Below are 23,529 nucleotides of genomic sequence, written 5' to 3' on the forward strand. Positions count from 1 at the left end.
GGCAAGGGGGCTGCCCGAAGCCCAAGCGCTACCGGCTTCACGGTTTGCCGGGCAGCCTCCAGACCCTGCACCCCCGGCTGCGCGCTTCCCCTCCCGGGCTCCAGCTGCGCTGGGGAAGCGCTGGCTGGGGGCGCAGGGTCTGGGGGCTGCCCGGCAAACTGTGAAGCCGGTAGCGCTCGGGCAGCCCTTTCCGTGTGGCTGGGAGTGGGAGGGAGGAGGGGGTGGAGTTGGGGCGGGGCTGGGGTGGGGAAATGGGCGGGGTCAGGGCCCATGGAGGGTCCTCTTTTTTTATTCATTAGATATGGTAACCCTAGTAAATAAGCATGCATCAGCCTCTCCCTTCTAGTGGGTTCAAGTAGCAATTTGGGGCACAATTGAATGTGAGTTTGTCCACCTGTATGTGGTCACCATTTGTTCACATCACAAAATTCAGAATTCAACATGATTGGCTGTTTCTTCTGAAGAGAGCACTAAGGTTGCATCTACACAGCACGCTTGTTTGGGTGGCATGCAGTGTACATACCGCATAGCTCCCCAGCCCGGGTATCAGTAACAGTGTAGCTGGTGAGACAGGGCTTAGGTGAGTAAAGTGGAGGCATGGCTGACAGCTGTGGGTAAGTACTTGAGTACACACCCTACACAGCTCTCTACTCGCCCAAGTAGTGCCTCCCTGTCTACACTGCTATTTTTGCCAGTGTAGTGTCCTGCTGCCTCCCCCTTGCTGGAGCCTTTCCCTGCTGCAGTGAAAGACTCCAGCAACAGGAAGGGGGGTGGTTCTGGCAGGTGGGGGGAGGCAATGGAGAAAGGCTGAGCCTTTCCTTGCTGCAGTGAAAGGCTCTGGCAGCAGGGAGCAGCTGAAGCCTTTCCCCCTGCCTTCCCTCGGCCAGAACCTTTCACTGACACGTGTAACTACACACCAGAGTGTGGACACAGCTCTACATGCTGCTGCCAGTGGTGTGTAGCTTAGGAATGGGCTAGCAGAAGGTGGTGATGTAAGTTAGAACTGAAGTGTTTTGGCAGAATTGTTTTGTGGCCCAAGACTAGAACAACAGAAGGTTGCTGCAGGATATGGTTGAGGTAAATTGTCAGAGCTGGGTGGGGAAGCTTACCTGATTATAACTTCTCTGCAACTTTTTTGTGACTCTAATATCTTTAATAAGCATCAGAATGACATAAAACATGTGCACTGTTTATGGGCTAAGAACAAACTTTAAAAACAATCATTCTAGCAAGGCTTTTCAGCCCAGATTTCAGACAAGTGGTTATGCAGGGCTGGATATGCTCTGTTTGTTTGTAGCAGTGGTCCTCAACCTTTCACAGCTAGCGAGGTACTTCATTATCTGAGGGAGGTACAGACTGACAAAAAAGAATTGTATCAATAAATGTCTATCAGGGATGTTCTAGACAGTATTTGGTCCTGCCATGCGGGCAGGGGACTGGACTTGATGACCTCTCGAGGTCCCTTCCAGTCCTAGAATCTATGAATCTATGAATCACAGTAGTTTGATGTGATGAGCACATTGGAACATTGCTTATAAATAGGTGAACTTGCAAAATCCTCTTCCCCTTTCTCCCCACCTTGTGGCTGCTGAGTATCTCTGGCTCTCCCCTGCTTCCTGTGCAAGTAGGGTGACCAGATGTCCCGATTTTATAGGGACAGTCCCGATTTTTGAGTCTTTTTCTTATATAGGCTCCTATTACCCCCCCCCCCATCCCCTATCCCAATTTTTCACATTTGCTGTCTGGTCACCCTATGTGCAAGCTCCACTCCTGCCTTAGAGGGAAGGAAAGGTTGGGGAAAGGATTTTGGCAGCTTCCACCAAGGCTTGTCCTTTTGCTCATCGCTCCCTTTTCCCCCCACAGCTCACCGTTAACCAGCACTCTACACTCCCCTTTGGATCATGGCAGTGTGTGCCATTCACCACACACGGACACTACAACAGCCACACAAAGGCCCTGATAGGCACGGGCAGCTCAGGAGTGACAGGGGAAGATAAGAACGGTCATACTGAGCCCATCTATCCCAGTATCCAGTCTCTGAAAGTGGCCAGTATCAGAGCTTGCGGGGGAATATACAAAACAGGGCAGCTGAAATGATCCAGCCCTGTCTTCCCCTCCTGGCTTCTGGCAGTCAAAGGTTTACGGTGGCCCTGAGCATGGAGTTGCATGCCTGACCATCTTGGCTAATATCCATTGATGGACCTATCCTCAATGAACTTACCTACTTCTTTTTCGAACTCAGTTATACTTTTGGCCCTCACAACATCCCATGGCAATGAATTCCACAGGTTAACTAAATTATGTGAAACAGTACTACCTCTTGTTTGTATTAAACCTTCTGCCTATTAATTTCATGGAGTGTCTCCTGGTTTCTGTATTGTGGGAAAGGGTAAATAACACACCTCTATTCACTTTTCCCACACCATTCATGATTTTAAAGACTTCTATCATATCCCTGTTCTGAGTCTTTTTTTCTAAGCTGAACAACTCTAATCTTTTTAGTCTCTGCTCATACACAAGCCATTCCATACCCTTGATCATCTTTGTTGTCCTTCTCTGAACCTGTTCCAGTTCCACCATATCCTTTTTGAGATGGGGTGACCAGAACTGGACACAGTATTCAAGGTGTGGATGCACTTTGGATTTATATAATGCATTATGATATTTTCTGTCTTACTTTCTATCCCTTTCCTAGTATTTTGTTAGCCTTTTTGACCACTGCTGCACGTTAAGATGAAGTTTTCAGGTGATTCCAAGATCTTTCTTGAGCTGCTAATTTAAAACCCATCATTATATATGTGTAGTTGGGATTATTTTTTCCAGTGTGAATTACTTCGCATTTATCAGTGTTGAATTTCATCTGCCACTTTGTGTCCCAGTCACCCCGGTTTTGTGAGATCCCTCTCTAACTCTTCGCAGTTAGCTTTGGAGTTTGGACATAACTATCTTGAATGATCTCTCTTCAATCTGTCTTGAAGATCACTGATTACATTGGCTCCAAATCTTCTCTCGTAATACTGATTTTCTCCTCCCTAGTCTCTTACAGCTGCCCAAAATGCGGGTGCAGAAACACTTTCTTTCCTGCTGATGTTACTGCATCCTTTGCTCTCCAGATCCCTTCACTGATTTTTCTGTTGCCCTCTACATCAAATTCAGGTCCCTTATCCTTGTAGTCCAGACATTACACTGCTTAGCTCCTGCCTTTCTCTTTTTCCTCATAACTTTTCACTCAGCTGTTTGCATTTAGGCCTCATGCCCATCACACTCCCTCAGTTTCCTTCCCCCTCTTTCACCTCCATGTCTCGTACCCCCTCTCTGAAACACCCTGGCTGATCCAGTCTGCTCTGCTGCTACTCTTGCTCCTTCAAGTCTCTCTTTAAAAGACTTCTTCCATGAAGCCTCCAAACCCCAATCTCCCTTGCACAGAAACATCATCACAAACACTCAGTTAAAAACAAATCATTATGGAACCCCTGAGAAGTGCATTACCAACTACATCAAACCCAGAGGAAGCTCTGACTTCCTCCTCCCTTCTTCACAACATTTGTAATTGGCACTCAATAAAGTTAAATCTTAACTTAGTGTGTCTAGATCGCAATCACAGGGTGTGATTGCACCTTGAGTAGACACACCTGAGCTAGCTTTAATCTAGCTAGCTCAGGTTCCAGAACAGTGAAGCCACAGCAGTGCGACCTTCAGTGCAGGCTGTACAAAGCCACCTAGAACCCTGGGTAGCCAGTGCTGAAGCTCACACTGCTGTGCTTTCACTGTTTCAGGACCCAAGCTAGTCAGATTAAACAGAGCTCACGTATGTAACCTTGAGCTGCATTACACTCCGTTGTTGCAGTGTAGACATACCCTATAACTGTAAGCCCTCAGGGAAAGGACCATGTCTTGTTTAAGTACCACGCACGCTGATGGTACTTTAGGAACAAATCATAACATGGAAGGTAAACTTCAGAATGGATGTATAGCTAAATCCAAAAGATCAGGGTAAGATTTTCAAAAGCGCTTAAGTGGCTTTCTAAAGTGCTTATTGACTTTCAAGAGACATAGGCTCCTAAGTGCCTATGTGACTTTTGAGAATGGAAGTTAGGTGCCTAAGTCATTTGAGCATGTTCAAAAATGTTACACTTAGGCACTTGGGAGCCTAAGTCTCATTGAAAATCAATAGGACTTAAGCTCCCATGTGATTTTTGAAAATGGAATTTAGGTTCCTAAATCATTTAAGTGCTTTTGAAAATTTTACCACAAAACCATAAAAATGTCTTTCTTCCTGGATGTCCTTTTATCATCATGAGTTAAACAAGGCCACTGCCTTTTTATACACTTCTACTGACATTTGCTCATCACATTTCCAACTTCCTCTGACAACACTAAACAGTTTGATCCACACGAGAATATAAAGCACTAACCATCAGAGGAGTGAAGTTCTGGAACAGCCTTCCAAGGGGAGCTGTGGGGGCAAAAGACATATCTGGCTTCAAGACTAAACTTGATAAGTTTATGGAGGGGATGGTATGATGGGATAGCCTAATTTTGACAATTAATTGATCTTTGACTATTAGCAGTAAATATGCCCACTGGCCTGTGATGGGATAGGGTGGGATCTGAGTTACTACAGAGAATTCTTTCCTGGGTGTCTGGCTGGTGAGTCTTGCCCACATGCTCAGGGTTTAGCTGATGGCCATATTTGGGCTTGGGAAGGAATTTTCCTCCAGGGCAGATTGGCAGAGGCCCTGGGGGTTTTTCACCTTCCTCTGCTACGTGGGGCACAGGTCACTTGCTGGAGAATTCTCTGCACTTTGAAGTCTTTAAACCATGATTTGAGGAACTCAATAGCTCAGACATAGGTTAGGGGTTTATTACAGGAGTGGGTGGGTGAGATTCTGTGGCCTGCATGGTGCAGGAGGTCAGACTAGACGATCATAGTGGTCCCTTCTGACCTTAAAGTCTATGAGTCTATGAGCGCTGGCTCTCCATAGAGACAGACTGATCTTCTGTGTTCCACAGTGGGCTTGAAAAGTGACTAAGTGATGCTGCATCCTCTCTAGGCCAAGGAAATCTTGTCATGGCATATTGTCACTGACTCTTTCCCTCTGTCACACAGGCTGGTAAAGGGATTCTGCAAACTCTCAAAGTCAATAATGATGCAGTAGCAGATCTGATTCCAGTAGATGTCGTCATCAACCTCATCCTAGCGGCTGGGTGGTACACTGCAGTTCACAGGTAGGGATGAGCACTTGTTTCTCAGATTGCTGGTAAGGTATTATGGTACAATATGGATTTTAATGGGACAGCAAATATCATCCAACTTAGACTTCATAAGACAGCAGCATTTGATTCCCAAGTTCAATATCTTGCTTCCTGGGTGTGGTAAAGGCTAAAGTGCTACAGAAGCCATGAAGACAGATCCTGGGATGTGGGAGAGCTTTTTATGCCACTCTGCAGGAATCCCTTTGGTCAGTAAGATGATTACTTAGCACTTATAAAGTACGGGACATATACATGAATACATAGAACTGTAAAAATATTAACTAATCAAAGTGGGAATGGTGTTGAAAAGGCTGTCTAGTCTTCTAGACCCTCTTTAACCAAAGGAAAATTGATGAAATACAGGTTTCAGAGGATGGCTGCGTGTAAACAGGAGAGTACATAAATATGTCCATGGGGGTGAGGGGTGGCAAGTAGGGGAAAATGTTATACCCTGGTGAGGAGTGTTCTCTGGATTCTATATGGGCTAAATCCTTACTCACAAAAACCTCCCATGGATTTTATTGAGTTTTGCCAGAGTAAATACATGGGTTTTCAGAATGTGTCCCATATGTTTAACTAGTGTTCTCCTGCCTAGTATATTAGGTTCATGAGGCAGAACTCACCTCCAGTTACACTCATTAATAACACTATCCTAATTAGACAGCTTACAACTGGGCCCAAACTCCTACAGCCGAGACAGTCAGGAATATGACATGAGCAACCCTTAGAAAAAGCCAATATACACCCATATGCCACATCATCATCTCTCTGAAGCAGCTGTGTTACACTGCAGAATATCAGCTTTCATTGTAAAACAGTAAGTCTCCATCTGTTATGGTTGCAGAGAAAACCTCTAAAATGTGAATTGAGTGTAAGGGCTTGTCTACATGGGGAAGTTAAGTTAGGGCTGCCTTTTTAAAGGCATTAAGTTACTTTAAAGTGCTATAGTTATACCAGTAGAAGGCTCCGGGCTTGTATACACTTAAAATGCTACAACAGAACAGCTGTGCCATGGTAGGGCTTCACTGTAGACACTATGTATGAAGACGGGAGGGGTTCTCCTATCAGTGTAGGTAATCCACCTTCTTGAGAGGCAGTAGCTAGGTCGATGGAAGAATTCTACATGAGGACTTAAGTTGGCTTAATTATGCCACTCAGGGCTGTGGATTTTTCCATACTTATGTCAACCTAATATAGACCAGGCCTCCATGTGGACATTCTTATTGCAGTATAAGAGTGCCTTTTTCTGGTTTAGCTTATATCATTTTGGAAGCAGTATAAGATAAGGTGAAAAAGCCACTCGTATGCCTAATATGAAGAGTTGTTATACTTGTATAATGCCTGCAGTTTAACTTTACGAATATGATTACCAATGTAACTAGAAAAATCTCCCATGTAAACAAGTCGTAACCGATTCAGAGAAGAGTCTGCAGAGAGCCTTAAACAACAGCTCTGAGGATTTTGAATGGTCCTACTCATCTCAGTGGGTTGTTCATCAGTGGGTCGCTGAATGATCATTTAAACATCAATGCTTATGTAAAAAAGCAAAGGGAACTTGCAGATCTGCCAATTTACTGTAAGTGGTGTCTCATCATGGTGCCACAAGTGGGTGGCATTTGGGACATAGCACCACTTCTCCCCACCCACAATCAAGAAAGAGCCATGCCCCAGGATTATCGCAATGTCCAAGTGCATATTCAAGGGGGAGAGAAGCACAAGCTCAAGGAGCCTCGCGGAGCCAGGCGGCACACAGTCATATTTTGAACATCTGCCCAATCTACTCTGAGTTTTTGTAATTCACATAGCAAAGCCTGTGTTGTGGGCAGGAACTGGAAAATACCAGCAACACTTTGTCTTTAGTATGGCTTCTGGATGTGAGGGCCACAACTAACACCCAACACTCCTCCCCAGTCCAAGTTTTATCTGGAAGAAATGCAAACAGGAAGTGCAAACTAGGACCCAGAATGCAGATTGGTATAAATTTGCTGCCAATTGTATGCAGTCAGACAACAGTGATTTCATACAAACTTACAACAGGGGGAGACAAACATCAGGATATCATGTTCCTGCTGATGAATGTTAGGTGAATTGTCAGGAAGCCCTTTATACTCAAGAGGTCCTGACCTGCGTCACTGAAACCTCAGTATACCACAAACCTAGACCTTTACAAGGCAACCCTGGAGGGGTATCAGTCATCATATTCCAAATGTATGAGAAGCTACCTGGCCAAAAAAAAAAAAAAAAAAAAAATTAGAGGATCCAGTCATTCTGCAAATCCAGAGACAAGTTATACATGTGCATTATGCTAATCTATAGACTGCAAAGAGCAAAGGTTTCCTAGAGGGACTGCCTGAGTTTCTGTCTGATATGTTAATGAAGTCCCCAAGACTTATAATCCTGAGATCTTTCATATCCATGTTGACAACAACTCAGATACAATAGCCCCAAACCTTTTCTATATATTTTCTACCCTCTGTTTTTGACAAGTTATCTTTGGACCTGGACGTGCTGCCAGTCATATTTGAGCTTGAGTTTAGACTTGGCATGGATACAGGGGGACACAAGAAACTGTCCTTATCCTGGACTGACCACAACTTCCACCAGGCTGCGATCAGAACTGACCTAATGTCCAGGCAAGAAGGAACAATAACAATTGGCCTCGGGCTCAGGAACTGAGTTAATTTCCACAACACTATTGTAGGTAATGCCTCACCACCAAAAAAGATCGCAGAATAGAAAATCTAACCAGTCACCAGTCATTAGTCACCTCTGTCACCAAAGTACCCTTCTCCTCCTCTACAGATTTCCTTTGTTTCTTTGATGTGCTGAAACAAAAGCATCAGGTGGAAGGAAGCTGAGCTCTTATGTGTGTGGCATAAAACTTGGGCAGATGCAGACAGACTCCAGTACAAGGAATTCCTGTGAATCTATGCAGTACTTATGGAGAAAAACAAAAAAATCCTACCTTTCCAACTGTTAAATCGTACTCTACTGAACTATTCTGGACCATGAATTGTCTTGTTAATGGGGAATGCTCTCTCTCAGGTACAGAACTCACCATCTCCTGGTGCAAAGAATTATCACTCTACTTCTCATAAAATATCACCAACAACAGAGATGTGCTGCTGAAACACCATGTACGGTACATTGGCCTTTTCCACCATAACACAATACCATCCTCTTCTGAAGCTAGCCCAGCACACAACAGGAAGTTCTAGAAATACAGGAGAAAAACTGAGCCACCACCTATGGCTTTGATCTAAATTCTCATTGACTAGTCAAAAAGTATCAAGAGCATCTGGGACTCCTCCTAACTGAGATATCTATATCTTCATCAAGGAGGAAAATCCTGCCACCCCCCTACAGCATGTCATAATCTGGCAAATACTTAAGAGACCATCCCTTGTGTAGACATGCGGACTCACCCCTGCGGTGCCTCCTGCTGGTCGTCTCAGGAATTAGCTCTTCCAGCCTCCGGAGCGCCCTCTGCAGGCCGGTGTCCCGCCTGCCGCTTGGCCCCCGTGTCCCTCCCGGACCCGGTGCCCCGTTGTCTGCGGTGCTGCCCCCTGGCAGTAACCCCTCACAGCTTTGGGTCTCCTCCTCCCAGGGGAACCCCCCACCCACTATCCCTACTTCGCCTCTGTGTTAGGCTACTGCCCAGTCTCTATCTAGCCCCCGTTCACTGGGGCAGACTGCAGTATAAGCCACTCGTCACAGGCAAAGGGGTTTGCACCTGCTGCCTCTGCCTACCCATGGAGTGCCCCCTGCAACCCAGTACCTAATAGGCCTTGCCAGGCCTGCAGCCTGAGGCTTTCCTAGGCCGGAGCTCCCCGGCTCCCTTGCCCTTTCCCCAGCCCTGCTCCAACTTAGGTACCCAGGTACACTCCCTAGCAGCCAGGCCCTTCTCCCTCTAAAGGCAGAGAGAGAGTTATCCTGGGCTCTGGCTCACAGCCTTTTATAGGGACCAGCTGGGCCTGATTGGGGCATAGCCCAGCTGTGGCTACTTCCCCAATCAGCCTGGCTTTTCCCTGCCACAGCCCTCTCCCTGGCTCTTTTAAGCCCTTCAGGGCAGGAGCGGGGTAACCATCCTGCTACACCTTGACATAATCAACCTCTGTAATTACCACCCAGTATCTAACCTAATTGAGAAGCTCTCCAGGTATCTCCTACAACTGTTCCTAGGTGCTAACAATATCTTTGACCCCTCCCAATCATGCTTCAAGCCAAGATATGGAACAGAGAGAGTGCTATTAGCACTGATGGATGAACATCCTTTAGCCACGGACAAGGGCCCTTCATCTACTGAACCATGATACTGTCTATCTGATGTCCTGCTTCAGACATGCAGCACAGATTTGTAGGATCATGCCAAGATGACTTCAGTCATTCCTCTCAGATCGCAACCAGAAAGGCATGACTGATTTCTGCTCCTTCAGCTGCAGAGCTCACACCTTTGGAGTTCCTCAGAGATCTATTCTCTCGGCCATTCTGTTCAACATTGATATGAAATCACAAGGGAGACTGTGATCAGCATGAACTCCAATGCCAACAATGAGCAGATAACACACAACCCTACATTACCTTCTCATCAGCTGAAAACAACACCATTTCTCAGCTATCCAAGGCCTTGGTTGCAATCAGCAATTAAATGAAGAAAAGCCTTCTGAAGCTGAATCTTGGGAAGGGAGAAGGAAGCACTTCCAAGAACTCCTCACTTCTATAACACCCTTCAATGAAGGCATCTGTCCTCAGATTAAGTCACTGCTGCTTCAGTATTTACCTGATCTCCTCACTGCTTCTAGATGCCAGCCATGGCAGTGAAAAAAGTCTTTTCCCATCTTCTCCTGGCAAGAAAACTATGCCTCCTCTTGTCAGATTTGGAGTTAACTGTGGTGATTCCTGCATTTGTGACCATTAGGCCTTATTCCTGTAATTCTCCGTATCTGAATATGAAACCAAAGAACTTAAAATGCTGGTTCAGATCACAGTAGCCCATGTGCCCAGCAATGCATGGCTGCTGAGAGCCCATCACTCCACTTTTCTGACTGGTTCCCTGTTGAATACTTGGTGAAATGTAAGATTTCAGTCCTCCTCTTCAGAGTCCTCTGTGGAATTTACCCATGTTACATGAGGGACCACTTCATCCCTGTGTGACTTGAATGCCCTATGACAACCATATTCCACTGGAACAAGAGAATTGTCAACCTCAAGTGTGAAACTCATGAATACAGAAGGTAGCGTGTTCTCAGAGACTGGCTTATGAATGTGGAACTCACTCCCCAGGCAGATCAGGATGACCATGAACTTCAGTATCTTCAAAGCACAATGCAGAACCCCTTTTTTGATCTAGCCTTCCCACAGTGACACCACAACCAAAAATTAAAAACAATTAGGTAATGCTTTGCAAGGAACAAAGAGAAGGAGATTTATTTTATATGTACATTTCATAATTTTGGGAGGAGATTAGATGCCACAGTGATGGACATTATGTAAAAACCTAGATAGTGCACAGCAAGTTGTAGGATAAAGATAAACGGCTTACTTGATGGGCTTTTTATTTTACAAAATAAGGAACACACTTTAAATAATCAATGTAAGTATAGAAAGTATTTAAACAGTGACTGACACCAGCTGGACAGTGTGGGGAAGTGGTCAGGTTTCACCTCTAACCTGTCAAAATGGGTAAGAGATTTTTTTTTTTTTTTTAAAGCACCTGAGTTCGGGTCCTACATCACTTATCTCGACATTTTTGAAAACTTTACCCAGTATGTTCACAGTGGTGATTGAAATGAGTAATCCCAGCCATGGAGCAAGTTGGTGTTTATTCTAAGCAGAAGTGTAGCACTAGATGAGGTCTTCAAAGCAGTAGGAAGGTGCAGAGATGCACTGCCCACAGGGAGCATTTAGTATGTTGCCATTTATCTTACAGATGAGAAAACTGAAGCACAGAAAAGTTAAGTGATATATCCCCACAGCTACACAGCTGGCCTGATTCTCATTGACACTAAAGCCCTGTTACACCACTTGGACAGTGTCAGAGGCCTTCAAGCAAGCATAAATTACATTTACACCCACTTTAAGGCCTCTGACCAATGCCAGCATGATGTCAAAAGGGCCTTAATGTAACTGGGAATCAGGCCCGAAGACTGTGTAGCAGAGCTGGACTATAACTCAGGTCGGTTCCCTTGCTTACCCACGCTCACTACCCCTAAGGAAAGGGCTAATCCAGCTGTCCTTGTGTTTGCTACCTGGCAAAAAGGAGTTGGAAGGAAGCCTCATTGCACCCTCTTCATCTCCTTGTGCACCTGTGCCTAGCCAGCCATGAGCAGGCTCATGGTAAATATAATATGCGATAGCATAGTCTTCGCCAATGTAATTTCTACACAATAACACTGCTAAATGCAATAATCTACTGCTGACAGTGAGAGTTAGGATGCAATTTATTAAACAATTCCCTACCCTCTAATTTAACTATGGTTTTTCTGTGGTTTCCTTGTTTAACACCTGTGGGACTCAAAAGCAATTACAGATTATCATTACAAACTTCACTTGGCTGGCAAAACCACTCTGTGTTGAAATGAGATATTTTGTGGCATGTAAATCTAAAGGGAGATCTGAGCATTTCTAACATACATTTCTGTTATCTACCCAGTGGCCTCTGGGGCGTTTCATGCCTTTGTTTATTAGTGGTGCTGCTGTATGGCTTAATAAAAAAATCAATGATCAAGAAGGTTACTATCATTTCTGATCATGTGACATTCTACAGGAAAAACTTATTCTAAAATACATCAGAGAAATGTGGACTTTATCACAGAACTTTCAACCTCATTCCAGGATTTGATTCTCTCTCCCCCATCTGGGTAAATGAAACATGAAAGATCAACAGACACACGTTATTTTGGGGAAACTGGGGAAAATGCAAGAATTGCCCCACATCACCACTGATTTTTGGATCTAGCAAAAATGGTATCTTTCAAATAAATGATTTGTAAAGCACATAGTGTCTCCCTGACTTTGACTTGGACAAATGAGCTACGATACATCAAGAGAAACTTTGCAGTAAATACAAAAAAACTGCTTTTATTAATCATTTCCTTTATTGTTTTCATAGTTTGTTTAATAACTGATGTATAGAAAATTTATCTCAAGCCAAATCTGTTATTTATTGATTGCATACACTACCTAGATTCACTGGCCAGATTTGATTAATCTTCATTTTTTAAATTGTATTTTGCATTTATATATAGGATGAACCTTGTTTAGAGTCCTTGTTTATGAGCTGTTGACTTTCATGCTTCATTATAAGTCTTTGTGTGGCTTTATGTATTCTTACCTAATGGCTTTCACATGTATGTTAAATTAAGATTTGTTATTTATTGGTTATACATGCACTTATTGTAGCCCCTGTAGTCAGGTTTCCTGGGCCCCAGTGCACAATGCATCCTTAGGGCTTAAGCCCTTCCTGCCCACGCTGTAGTGGGGGGGACAGGAGGCGGCTGGGTTATGTCGGTGGCCAGCAGCAGCCTGGAGGTGTTAGCTGTCTTTCAACACTGTGTGGACAGGAAGGGACAAGCTGCTTCCAGCCACAGGGGTGGGGAGAAAAGAAGAGATGAGCTCTGCAAATACATGGGCCAGGTCATCCCTTTCCCCTCCTCCACTTCCCCTGTGGTTGGTAGCAGCTCCTGTCCCTTCCCTCCCACACAGTGCCAAAAGGTTGCTGCTGGCCACATTTTGGTGTGAACCCTGGCAATAATCTGGGTAGGGGGAGCATGTGACTTTGCATTCCACCCCCCCATGTGCTGCCTGTGGAAGACACGGCACCAGGAACCGGGAGAGGCAGATCCATCCCAGGGGCCCAGCCAGGCATGGAGGGTGGAGTGTGCCAAGCATGGAGGGTCAGGTTGGTCGGTCACCCCCTTGTGTGACAGAGGCATACGGGAGTGTGTATGTGTCACCTCTCCCCGTGTGTGGGGGAGGGTAGGGGTGTGTATGTCACCCCTCCCTGTGTGAACCCTAAAGCCTTAAAGATAAGAAGGTAAATAAAAATAATCCAACTATGCAGTATTTCTTTTTAATGGGGGCTCAGTCAACTTGATATTAATTTGAACATTTGCACTGCATAGTTCTAATTGATTGCCACTGAACTCGCTAGAATAGGAGTAATTTTACCAGATGTCCCATATTCAGCATAGGGAAATATGGTCACCCTACAGATTGGCATCTATTGGGATTTTCAAAAGCACTTAAGTAAGATAGGCACCTACTCCCATTGAAATCAATAAGAGGCCTTAGTGTGCTTGGCTAACATTTCCCCTCATCTCACTACTGTGCTGTTTAGTTGTCATGCTCAACCACAGACGTAGCTGCATTTCATTAGTGCTGTATGTTGTGTATAGATTTAAAGCATTTGGGGATGAAAGACCCTATGCACAAGTAAGATAGTTTTTTATTTTTAGAATGTATTTTGTTTATTTATTTATTATCTAGTTAGCTTGGATTAAACTATATAGAGATAAAGTCTGCTCTCATTTACACCCAATTATCTCCACTGAACACCGGGAAATTACAAAGCTGTCCCATAAACTCAAATAGTGCAATGAGACGTAGTTGCCATATTTTAGTTAAAGTATTTCTTGCTCCCATTCTCTTGTCCATGATTTTAAGCCCCACCACCAGATAACTGGATATTTTTTTTCTATTTTCTTTCCACACTTTAAAATTTTTCATTTTTCACCTCATGTATTTTCCAGACCAAAAACAATGATGGTGTACAACTGTACAACAGGTGGAATCAACCCTTTCTGCTGGGGAGAGATAGGTAAGTTCTAACTAAAGCAAGAAGACAAACCATCAGTGGCGTTCCTGGGTGCCAGACATGGAAACAATGGTCCTGGTTTTAGCTGACAGACTCAATACCAGCAGCCTGACCCTGTAAGCGCTCAACACGTGGAACTCCCTTTATGGTGAACAGGTGTGTTGCGTGCAGCGGTTTCACAGATCAGACTTAACCCCCAGTTCAGAAAAGCACTGAAGCATCTGCTTCATTTTAAACGTGTGAATAATCTCATTCCTGCTCATCAGAGTGTTTAAGCGCATGCTTAATTTTAAAGTGTTTGAGTAAGCCCGTCCCTGTTCATCAAAGCACATGCTTAAATGCTTTGCTGAACTTTTAAAGTTGTGAAGGAAGGAGTAGGAGGTCATGACTTCAAGTTCCATTGGAAGATGCTATAAGTATCCAGACCCAAATTTCCCCTTTTTTTGCTTTGTGTTTAAATCCAAATTAGAAAACCCTTGACATGAATGATGTAATTTCCAAAGGCCGCTCTAATTCTCAGAATAGAAAAAGTATATAAAGAGAAAATAAAATAGCCTTTTCTTCATGTTTCAATGGTGCACCTTAAGGGTACAGTCTTGAAATAGAAATGTCCTTGATTTACTTGAAAAGATGACCCTGGAAAGAACAGACTTAATTTAAGAGAGTTTGCTTTACATTGCAAAAAGCTGGTCAATGGAAATATTCAAGCCGTTTTCATGGCTTTTTTTTGTTTTGTTTTTGTTTTAACTTTTGAGTGAAATGTTTTAAATCCGGCATGATGCTGAGTCGGAGGTGATGGAAATGTAAGGATAAATCCTGAGGTCATTACTCAGAAAAAATGCCACAGAAACCCAATAGCAGAATTTGGCCCACACTGTAGAGGTATCTTCAGCTACAGTATTGCAAATCAGCATAATCAGTCAGTTTACGGCAGCAGAAAAATGTTGGGCCTGATTCTCCACTGCCTTGCACAAACTGTCTTCGTACCGCTAGTCGAGGTCAAAGCCTTCATAACACTCCCATTTGTCGCCTTTTCTGTTTTATTTTCAGCATGTAATTTTATTGATGAAAATACTGATAAATAAATGGATTGTACCTAATCTTTTCCTATTACAGTGCTCATTAGTCTAACTAGGAACTTGGATTCATCAGACTGTGTAACAGAAGCTTGCATTTCTGATGGTTCAGCTCCATCAACTTGCATCCAGATGCACAAGGCAAGCTTGTGCAGGAGCAGTTCAGCTTTGTAAATGGACTGAGGGCAAAATTCTCTCTGATCCGCAGTGCAGATCTGTAGAGCAGACTGGTAGCACTTCCCATTATTATACCCTGTTTTCTGGTGCTTATAACTTTACCAAAATTTAATTGTTTGAGCTGAAATTTCCCTTGTCAAATGTCTGCCTCAGGCTGAATTGTTCTGGAAAATTACAGTCAAAATGGTCCAGCCATTTCCGAGAACAAAGGCAGGGAAAATACATTGTTTTGCCTATGTTAAAAAAAAAAATACAAGCAAACTTTTTCTTTGAGCTCTTCTAGCATGCCCATGCTTTGGAGTAGGTAATTGATATTTGGAAGAGGAGTGGACTTTGTGCCATGGATGTCTCTTATGCCATCCCTATAAAAATTGACCCATAATTGGCTAAAAATAGCCATTGAAAAATCACAGCTTACACATGCTCATTAGAGACCTCTTAGGGCTTAACTGCTAAAATCTCTGGTGGCTCCATCTTTATTGAGCATGCTCAAGCCTCTCATAGCTTCTCGTGCTGACCAGACTGCACTTGCACCACCCCACAGAGTGACTGAGCATGCTTCCTCCAAGCCTGAGTTATGACTTTCAGAAGGACTTTCCCTGTAATGGCTGCTCCAAGTTGGAGTGGGGATCATGCTTGAACAGAAATCCTGAAAGTCGGAATCATTATCCCAATTTTACAGATAGGTAAACTGAGGCACAGAGAGTGGCGTGACATGCCTAAAGTCACTTAGAAGGCCAGTGGAAGACATAAGAGCTTCTAAGTGTTGATTGGTTCTTTTCCCTGCTACCCAGAATGCTCAGGTTTGCAGACAGACTATTGAGCTGAAGAAGTATGTTTATTTATTCACTGCATCAGTGAGTGATCAGTCCATCGAAACAGGGCACAGCATAGGGGTAAATGCAAGCACACACCCGCGTTCAGGTACTCGCCTTAAATACATTGTTGCAACATTATTCATTATATACAGTAGAGCCTTGCTATAATGCCCTTCACAATAGTGAACCTTGGGCTGTGGTTAGGGACTGAGCTTCTCCAGCCCGGGGCTGCAGCAGTGGGCTGACAGGCCCTCTGACCCTGGGGCCGCAGCCAGGGCAGAGTGCTCCTCCTGCCCCACAACTGGGACAGAGATTTCCTCCAGCCCCAGGCCCAGAGGAGCACAGCCCCCTGCCGCGGCCCCAGGGCCAGAGGAACTCACTCTGTTCCCCCCCACACCCACCCTCACCCCCACCTTGCTATAACGAACCCCTGGCTATACAGAATAAATGGCTTGGATCCCCAGGAGTTCATTATAGCGAGAGTGTACTGTATTATATAACCACCTTTTCTGCCTGGTGCTAAGATTAGTTTGCTAACTCAGTTGTTTACCTGATCAGGTTGCTGGCTCAGCTTTTTACCTGGTTGTTCTCTTTCCTTGCAAGACAAGCAGGAAATATACCTTCTACATATTACATAGCTCCTTCTTTTCTTATTTTACATGCAACACTATCCCATAACTTGTTTCAGTTCTTTATTATGTAATTGTCCGTTTCTTCTGTTGCAGGGTGTCTCCAGAAAAATACCCCCTGCTTGGTGTGTTAGTATATAGGCCTGTTTGTTAGCCTGGGATAGAATTTTGGGTTTGACTTTTTGATACTCTTATATCCTTACTAATATTTGTGAACAAAGACACTGTGTGTTACACTTGCCCACAAGCTGATGAGGTGAAAAGAGGTAAGAGATTAAGTTAAAAGTGTTACGGGGTATGCTGAGAGTGTAATATATGACATGCATCGGACGAAGTGGGCATTCACCCACGAAAGCTTATGCTCCAATACATCTGTTAGTCTTAAAGGTGCCACAGGACTCTCTGTTGCTTAATATATGAGCATTCACTGGACGGCTGCCTGGCTCCTCTCTCAAGCCAAGGTCAAGCAACCAGTTAAGAGGGGCAAGTGGGGATAGAGAGGGGAGGCATAAGAAACACTAAAAGCCAAAGAAAATCCTGGCTTTGACCAGAACATAACTTCACTCCTCACCCCTCCCATGGAATGCAAAAGAGATGGGATGAAGACCCCAGACTCATGACCCTCCAAAACGGAACTTGGCCATAAGTTGTAAGGGGTGGGACTTTAAGGCATGCACTGCAGGTATATTTCGGCTTGCTAAGAAGGAGGTGGAAAATGGGAGATGGGAATGGGGACACAGGCAAGGTTCTGCAGCATCAGAACTGGGAAGGGGGACACGGAGTAAATGTTCTGTGGCATCAGAGCTGGGAACGGAACACTGGGGAACAGACTCTGCCGGCATGTAGAGCTATGATTATGCTTGCTTGAAACTAACCCCAATAAACAGTGCATTGCCTGCACTTTGGACTTCTGGTCTTCTGCTTTCTGTCTGACAAGAACCAGGGGAGGGAGTAAAGGGGAAGCCCTCTAATAGTGTGCATTAACACTCCTGCAAAGTCCCTGGGCTCTATGGTGCAAGGTGCCATCTGAGTATTACCACTCTTGTCTGATATTTCCATACAGAATGTCAGTTATCACGGTAGCATCACCAGCTGTCATCCTCTGTCGTGACCAAATAAATCCAGGTGACCATGGGTTAGATGATTATTCCTAGCTCTCTCTTTGCATTGTTCTGTGTTAGCTGTCACGGCATACCTGTGTAAGTAATACCAGAGATGGTTTCAGCACTCAATTTACTTTTATGCAGTGGGCCCACTACCATCCATCTGGGGAAAACATGAGTTGGGCCATAAGATGTCAACCAGCAGGGCTAGGCTGCTATTGGTGGCCTCTTTACACACACACACAACCCAAATCCATGCCTCACATATATTGAGAATGGCTACACATCCCCTTATATGATATGAGATACTGTTGCCAATTAATGTTCCATATATGGGCATGTGATGTTAGGCCCGGAATACACAATAATCCGTGCTGTAACAGAAACAAGTTTTGCTGAGCATTTCGAATATACATCCATTTCCGCAAATTGCGTTGATATACACACAACCATCCTACCAAACAAAACACACACATTACCACTAGGTGCAGGATCAGGTGTTGTCTTCCAGTTGTCATGTTAGAATACATTAAGTCATCCCACCAGTTATTGGCTTCTGCTGCTCTAAAGTCTTTTCCCAACCTCATCCACACTTAATTTGAGGATACGTGACATCTTGCTTGTTTCCTGAGCTGTGTTCCATATGACCTCTACTGACTTCAGCAAGGCCTTCCAATGCATTGATTGCTGAATCTCTAATTTTATGCTATTAAACAAATCTCCCCCTGACTAAGTTACATTTTGAGTGATAATGTGGGGCACAGTTTGCCAGTTTTCATTTCCCAATTTTATACTCTTTAATGAGACATTGCTGCACCATGTGCCTTGTGAGATCTTTACACAATGTTTATACCCTTCCAAGGTGACACTTTAAACAATACTAATAATGTATCAATGATAGCAGACCTTTCCATTCCCTAAGTGTGTCACATGATTTTGTGGCAGGGGCACTTCCTCTAGATGACAGTGCTCACTTGTGTTACAACACCCACCTTTTACCAGTTGCAATTCCCCTGGCTGACAAACCCAACTACACCTCTACCTTGATAGAACGCTGTCCTCGGGAGCCAAAAAATCGTACCGCGTTATAGGTGAAACCGCGTTATATCGAAATTGTTTTGATCCGCCGGAGTGCGCAGCTCCACCCCCCCCCGGAGTGCTGCTTTACTGCATTATATTCAAATTTGTGTTATATTGGGTCATGTTATATCAGGGTAGAGGTGTATCATGTATTTCCTCTACACATCCGGAGAATTCTGCATTACTGAGCCTTCCCTCCTCATCTACTCAGGCTTGCGGCTCCTGTAGAATTTTGGTGGGCACGTTTTCAGCCATAAGAGTGAACATCCATCTCTGTATCCTGACCCTGCTAACATTCCCCAGAGGCAGTTTATCAGTATATAATTTTAGGGAGGTATGATGGGTACGTAGAATTATTTGCTGACCTCCTGTAAGATATTTAAACTTCATCAGTGCCCAATATGCGCACACAACCACCTTTTCACACACTGAGTATTTTAACCCCACACTTTGCAACAACTGTGATGCAAAAGCCACAGTTCTCTCATCTGTCCCATAAACTGGGTGACTACAACCCCAAGACTACCATCCTGCACCATTATCCAGAAAGAGTAAGTTTTCTCCAAATTTGACACTGCCGATTTAGGAGTACTCACTAGACCTTATTTTAGTCTGCAAAAAGCATCCCTATGTTCCTCCTCCCATTCCCAAACTTTAGCTTTTGCTAATTCATCTAAGGGTTTTGCCATTTCAGCATACATAAGAATGAAATCCCTGCAGAATCCAGTCAATCCTAAAACGACTGTAAACGCCTTTTGTCTTGTGGAATAGGGAGTCTTTCAGTTTGGGCCACCCTAAATGTGTTAACACTTCTCCCATCTTTTCCTAGGATGTTACTCCTAGGAAATTAACTGTACTGTGATGGATCTGGGCCTTAGGTTAGACTTTTGTCAACAACTCATCATGTTCCTCCTTACTCCTTCCCTGGACTAGGATATCATCTACCTACTGAGAGATTAATTTATGATTTCCAAGATCCCCCAAAATCTTTCATGCATTTGTGAAAAATGGCAGGTGAATCTTTATATACCTGTGGTAAAACTGTCCATGCATATTGCATCCCCTGGCAAGTGAAGGCAGTTTTATATTGCTGTTTCTCTGTCAGCAGTATTGACAAAAAGCCATTTGCGACATCTAACACTGAGAACCAGTTTCTAACTGGATGTATTTTAGCAATAATTTGTGGATATGCCGCTACTACATTAGCTCCCACTATTGCATAGTCAGTCCGGGCTCTGTAATCTATAGTTAGCCTCCATTTGCCGACAGGCTTCTTTACAGGCCATACAGGTGCATAACAAGTAAACCGAATTTCCCTTAGACACCTCTGATGCAGCAGCTGCTGCACTTTCTGTTACATGTTCAACAGCCTCCCAGGGCACAGCATACTGCTTTTGTGGGCAGGCGGGGGCGATGGGGGGGTGGGAGGATCAAGTCCCTCTATCCTAGCTATAAAACTTGTTCTTCCACAGTCTGTCTTGTGCTCTGCCCACACAGCAGCAAGAGCTTTTAACTATGTAACTTCCATTCTGTTTACAGGCTGGTAATGTTTAACCACATTCAGACCGGGTGGGCTACTACACACAGGTTAGCCAGATCTATTAAAAAATTGTAGGCTCCAAGTACTGCCGCTGACAGAATTTCCTCCTTAGCATTTACTACCTGTTCTTTTACCCCAAAAATCACCTGTATCTTCCTTTGAGCATTTCCTTCTCTAACTTTGTGTGTCATGCAAATTGCTGCTCCACTATCTGTTAATATTATTTCCTGCTGCCCTTCAATATATATTTGAACATGAGGCTGCCCCCATTTATCTAATTTAATAGGACAAACCTGTTGTGCAATGGCCTCAGGGCATGGCACCCCTTATTGTGGGGACAGGCTTCCAGCCTTCTCCTCTAATTCTTTCACCCGACATTCCAGAGCCTTCTATTCTTCCTGCAACTTCCTGAAAGAAATTCATTCTCTTATCCCCCTTTCTGCCCACACTTCCTCTTCTCCATCCACTTCCTCTTCTCCATGCACAAGTGCCTCTCCTGACCTCAACTTGAAACACCCTCGCCTCATTTATAGGTAGGACGGTCTCCTCCCTCTCCCCCGATTATGCTTCAGCATGGGTAATAGTTTGCTCATAATCATGCGGCTGGGGTGAAAACTGTAGGATTGCCGTGAACACTCATCTGGTTGTCCTATTAACAATGATTCAGTATGTTCTTGGGAGTTCCTTCCCACTCAATCTTTTGGTCCATGACCCAAATTCCAATAATTCATAGCCCTTTCCCCTACCTCTGTGGGGCTTTCCCCAGGCAAAGATGTAACCTACTCGTGTCACTTGTAGGTGATGGACTACCAAACAAAATTTCCTTTCTGGCTGGCGAGTGTTTACACATCCAGTAATTTGTGTGTATAAACCTCCAAATACACCTTTCAACATCTGGTTCCAATCTTTATCATTTAAATTGCTGTCCTCCATGATATCCGCAGCCATTCAAAGCCACTGACCAAACTTATTCCAGTCATCCCTTGGGTTGGGACCTGGATTTTTCCATGGAGACTGAAATTCCCCAGCTGCCAACAGTTTATCATCCAGGGTGGTGCAGATGTGATTACTGTCCATCTCCCATTTTAGAATCATAGGGGCAGCCAGATAGGGCGCCACTGGGGGGCCTGAGGGTTGGGAAAAGTAGGGAGGGAGGGACATGGGGGAAAAACCCATCCTTGGGAACTGGAGGATCCCCATGTTGGCATTGAGCCAGTTGGTCCCTAAAGTTTGCTACGTCATTCAACAATTCATCCCATTCCTGTTGTATGCTATCACAATCATCAGATGATTGGCGGAAGCCTTGATTAGCTATTACCACATGTATTTTAAAAGCTTCTCCTTTATCTCCATCCCCCTCAAGCTCAGGGGGCAGTGTCTGAAGTTCAACCTCCTTAGTATAAACTGCTCCCATAACACATTAACTGAATCTCCTCCCAGGGCCCTGTTTTCTGGGGATCAATGTCATAGGGACCTCCCTTGTCACTGACCCAAACTTCCACAAAGATAACCAAGTCCATATAGCAAAGCCCAGTTGTGACTTTTACTTTATCCCAACCAGACCCCACGATAGTCCTTCAAAATTCCCCCCCAAACTATTGATGGTTCTTCTTCCCGCTACCCAGAACCCTCAGGTTCACAGACTCCTGAGTTGAAAAAGTGTCATTTATTCGCTGCTTCAGTGAGTGATCAATCCACCAAAACAAGGCACAGCATAGGGTTAAAAGCAAGCACACAACTACATTCAGGTATTCCTTAAATGCATTGTTACAAAGCTATTCATGATATATTGTATAAGCACTTTTTCTGCCTAGCACTACGATTAATTTGCTAACTCAGTTGTTTACCTGACTGGATGCTGACCCAGTTGTTTACCTGGTCAGATTGCTGGCTCAGCTTTTTACCTGGCTGTTCTCTTTCCTTGCCAGAAAAGCAGGCATCTTTTCATATGTCCCAACACCTAAAACATAAATTCTACATATTACATCCTACACTAAGGAAACAAATTACTCATAAATTTAAACCGTTCATTATTAAATGTGCAGTAAACGCTGCACACATGGATATCTGTAATTAGCATCCCCTTTTTAAAGGATCTTTTTTTGAACTATGCTTTTGTGGTATCCAGCAAAATTTTGCTCAACTTTCAATCAAAGAAATTTGTACCAGTCAAGCAATATTTTGCTAACCCTTTGAGTGGCTGATTCCAGGAAGTTTTTTAGTGTATCGTCATTATCCAGTGTTTTCTTTTATCTTTCAAAAAGAAGAACAGGAGTACTTGTGGCACCTTAGAGACTAACAAATTTATTAGAGCATAAGCTTTCGTGGACTACAGCCCACTTCTTCGGATGCATATAGATTAATTTGCTAACTCAGTTGTTTACCTGACTGGATGCTGACCCAGTTGTTTACCTGGTCAGATTGCTGGCTCAGCTTCATCCGAAGAAGTGGGCTGTAGTCCACGAAAGCTTATGCTCTAATAAATTTGTTAGTCTCTAAGGTGCCACAAGTACTCCTGTTCTTCTTTTTGCGGATACAGACTAACACGGCTGTTACTCTGAAACCTTTTATCTTTCAGTTTAGCTGTTTTCATCTTTTAATATAACACTTCCCCTGGTATAAAGCTTCCTTGATATAAAGTGTCACTACAGTCAGTGAGGTTGCATGGGAGCAGAATTTGGCTCTTTGTAAGGAGCCAGATCCTGATAAGAGATTAGTTTAGTAATAGGAGCAATGCCTTAACTAATTTCACTGTCTCTGACGTGTCATTTTGCTGTGGAAATAGGGAATTCCTCACATTTAAGTATTAAATGGGACTGACTATAGACTGTATGACTCTGTTGGGATTTCGTTCTTGAGACCAGTTGCATGTTTCTTTTGAGTTATATTTTCTTTTCACCAAGCAGTTGAAATAGTTCATAAGAATTAATGAACTGCAAGGAGTGCAAAACAAGCCTTCAGGGCCAAATTTATCCCTGGAAGAACTCCGGTGAAATTAAGGATGAATTTGGCCCTTTCGGCATGGCTGTGAAAGT

The 23,529-nt window shown here is 44.0% G+C and overlaps 1 protein-coding gene across 7 annotated transcripts in view; it reads left to right on the forward strand.

Annotated features, from left to right (window-relative positions):
- The window catches only part of FAR2 (fatty acyl-CoA reductase 2), a 224,550-nt gene that overhangs the window by 176,784 nt on the left and 24,237 nt on the right, over positions 1–23,529 (forward strand). For all 7 annotated transcript variants that reach the window (XM_034784676.1, XM_034784658.1, XM_034784651.1 and 4 more), the window contains 2 exons: positions 5,111–5,229; positions 14,007–14,074. In XM_034784676.1, the coding sequence (XP_034640567.1) occupies positions 5,111–5,229; positions 14,007–14,074 (187 nt within the window). The remainder of the gene's footprint in view (positions 1–5,110; positions 5,230–14,006; positions 14,075–23,529) is intronic.

Source organism: Trachemys scripta, chromosome 1 (genome assembly GCF_013100865.1).
Source record: "Trachemys scripta elegans isolate TJP31775 chromosome 1, CAS_Tse_1.0, whole genome shotgun sequence".
Taxonomy (NCBI): domain Eukaryota; kingdom Metazoa; phylum Chordata; order Testudines; family Emydidae; genus Trachemys; species Trachemys scripta.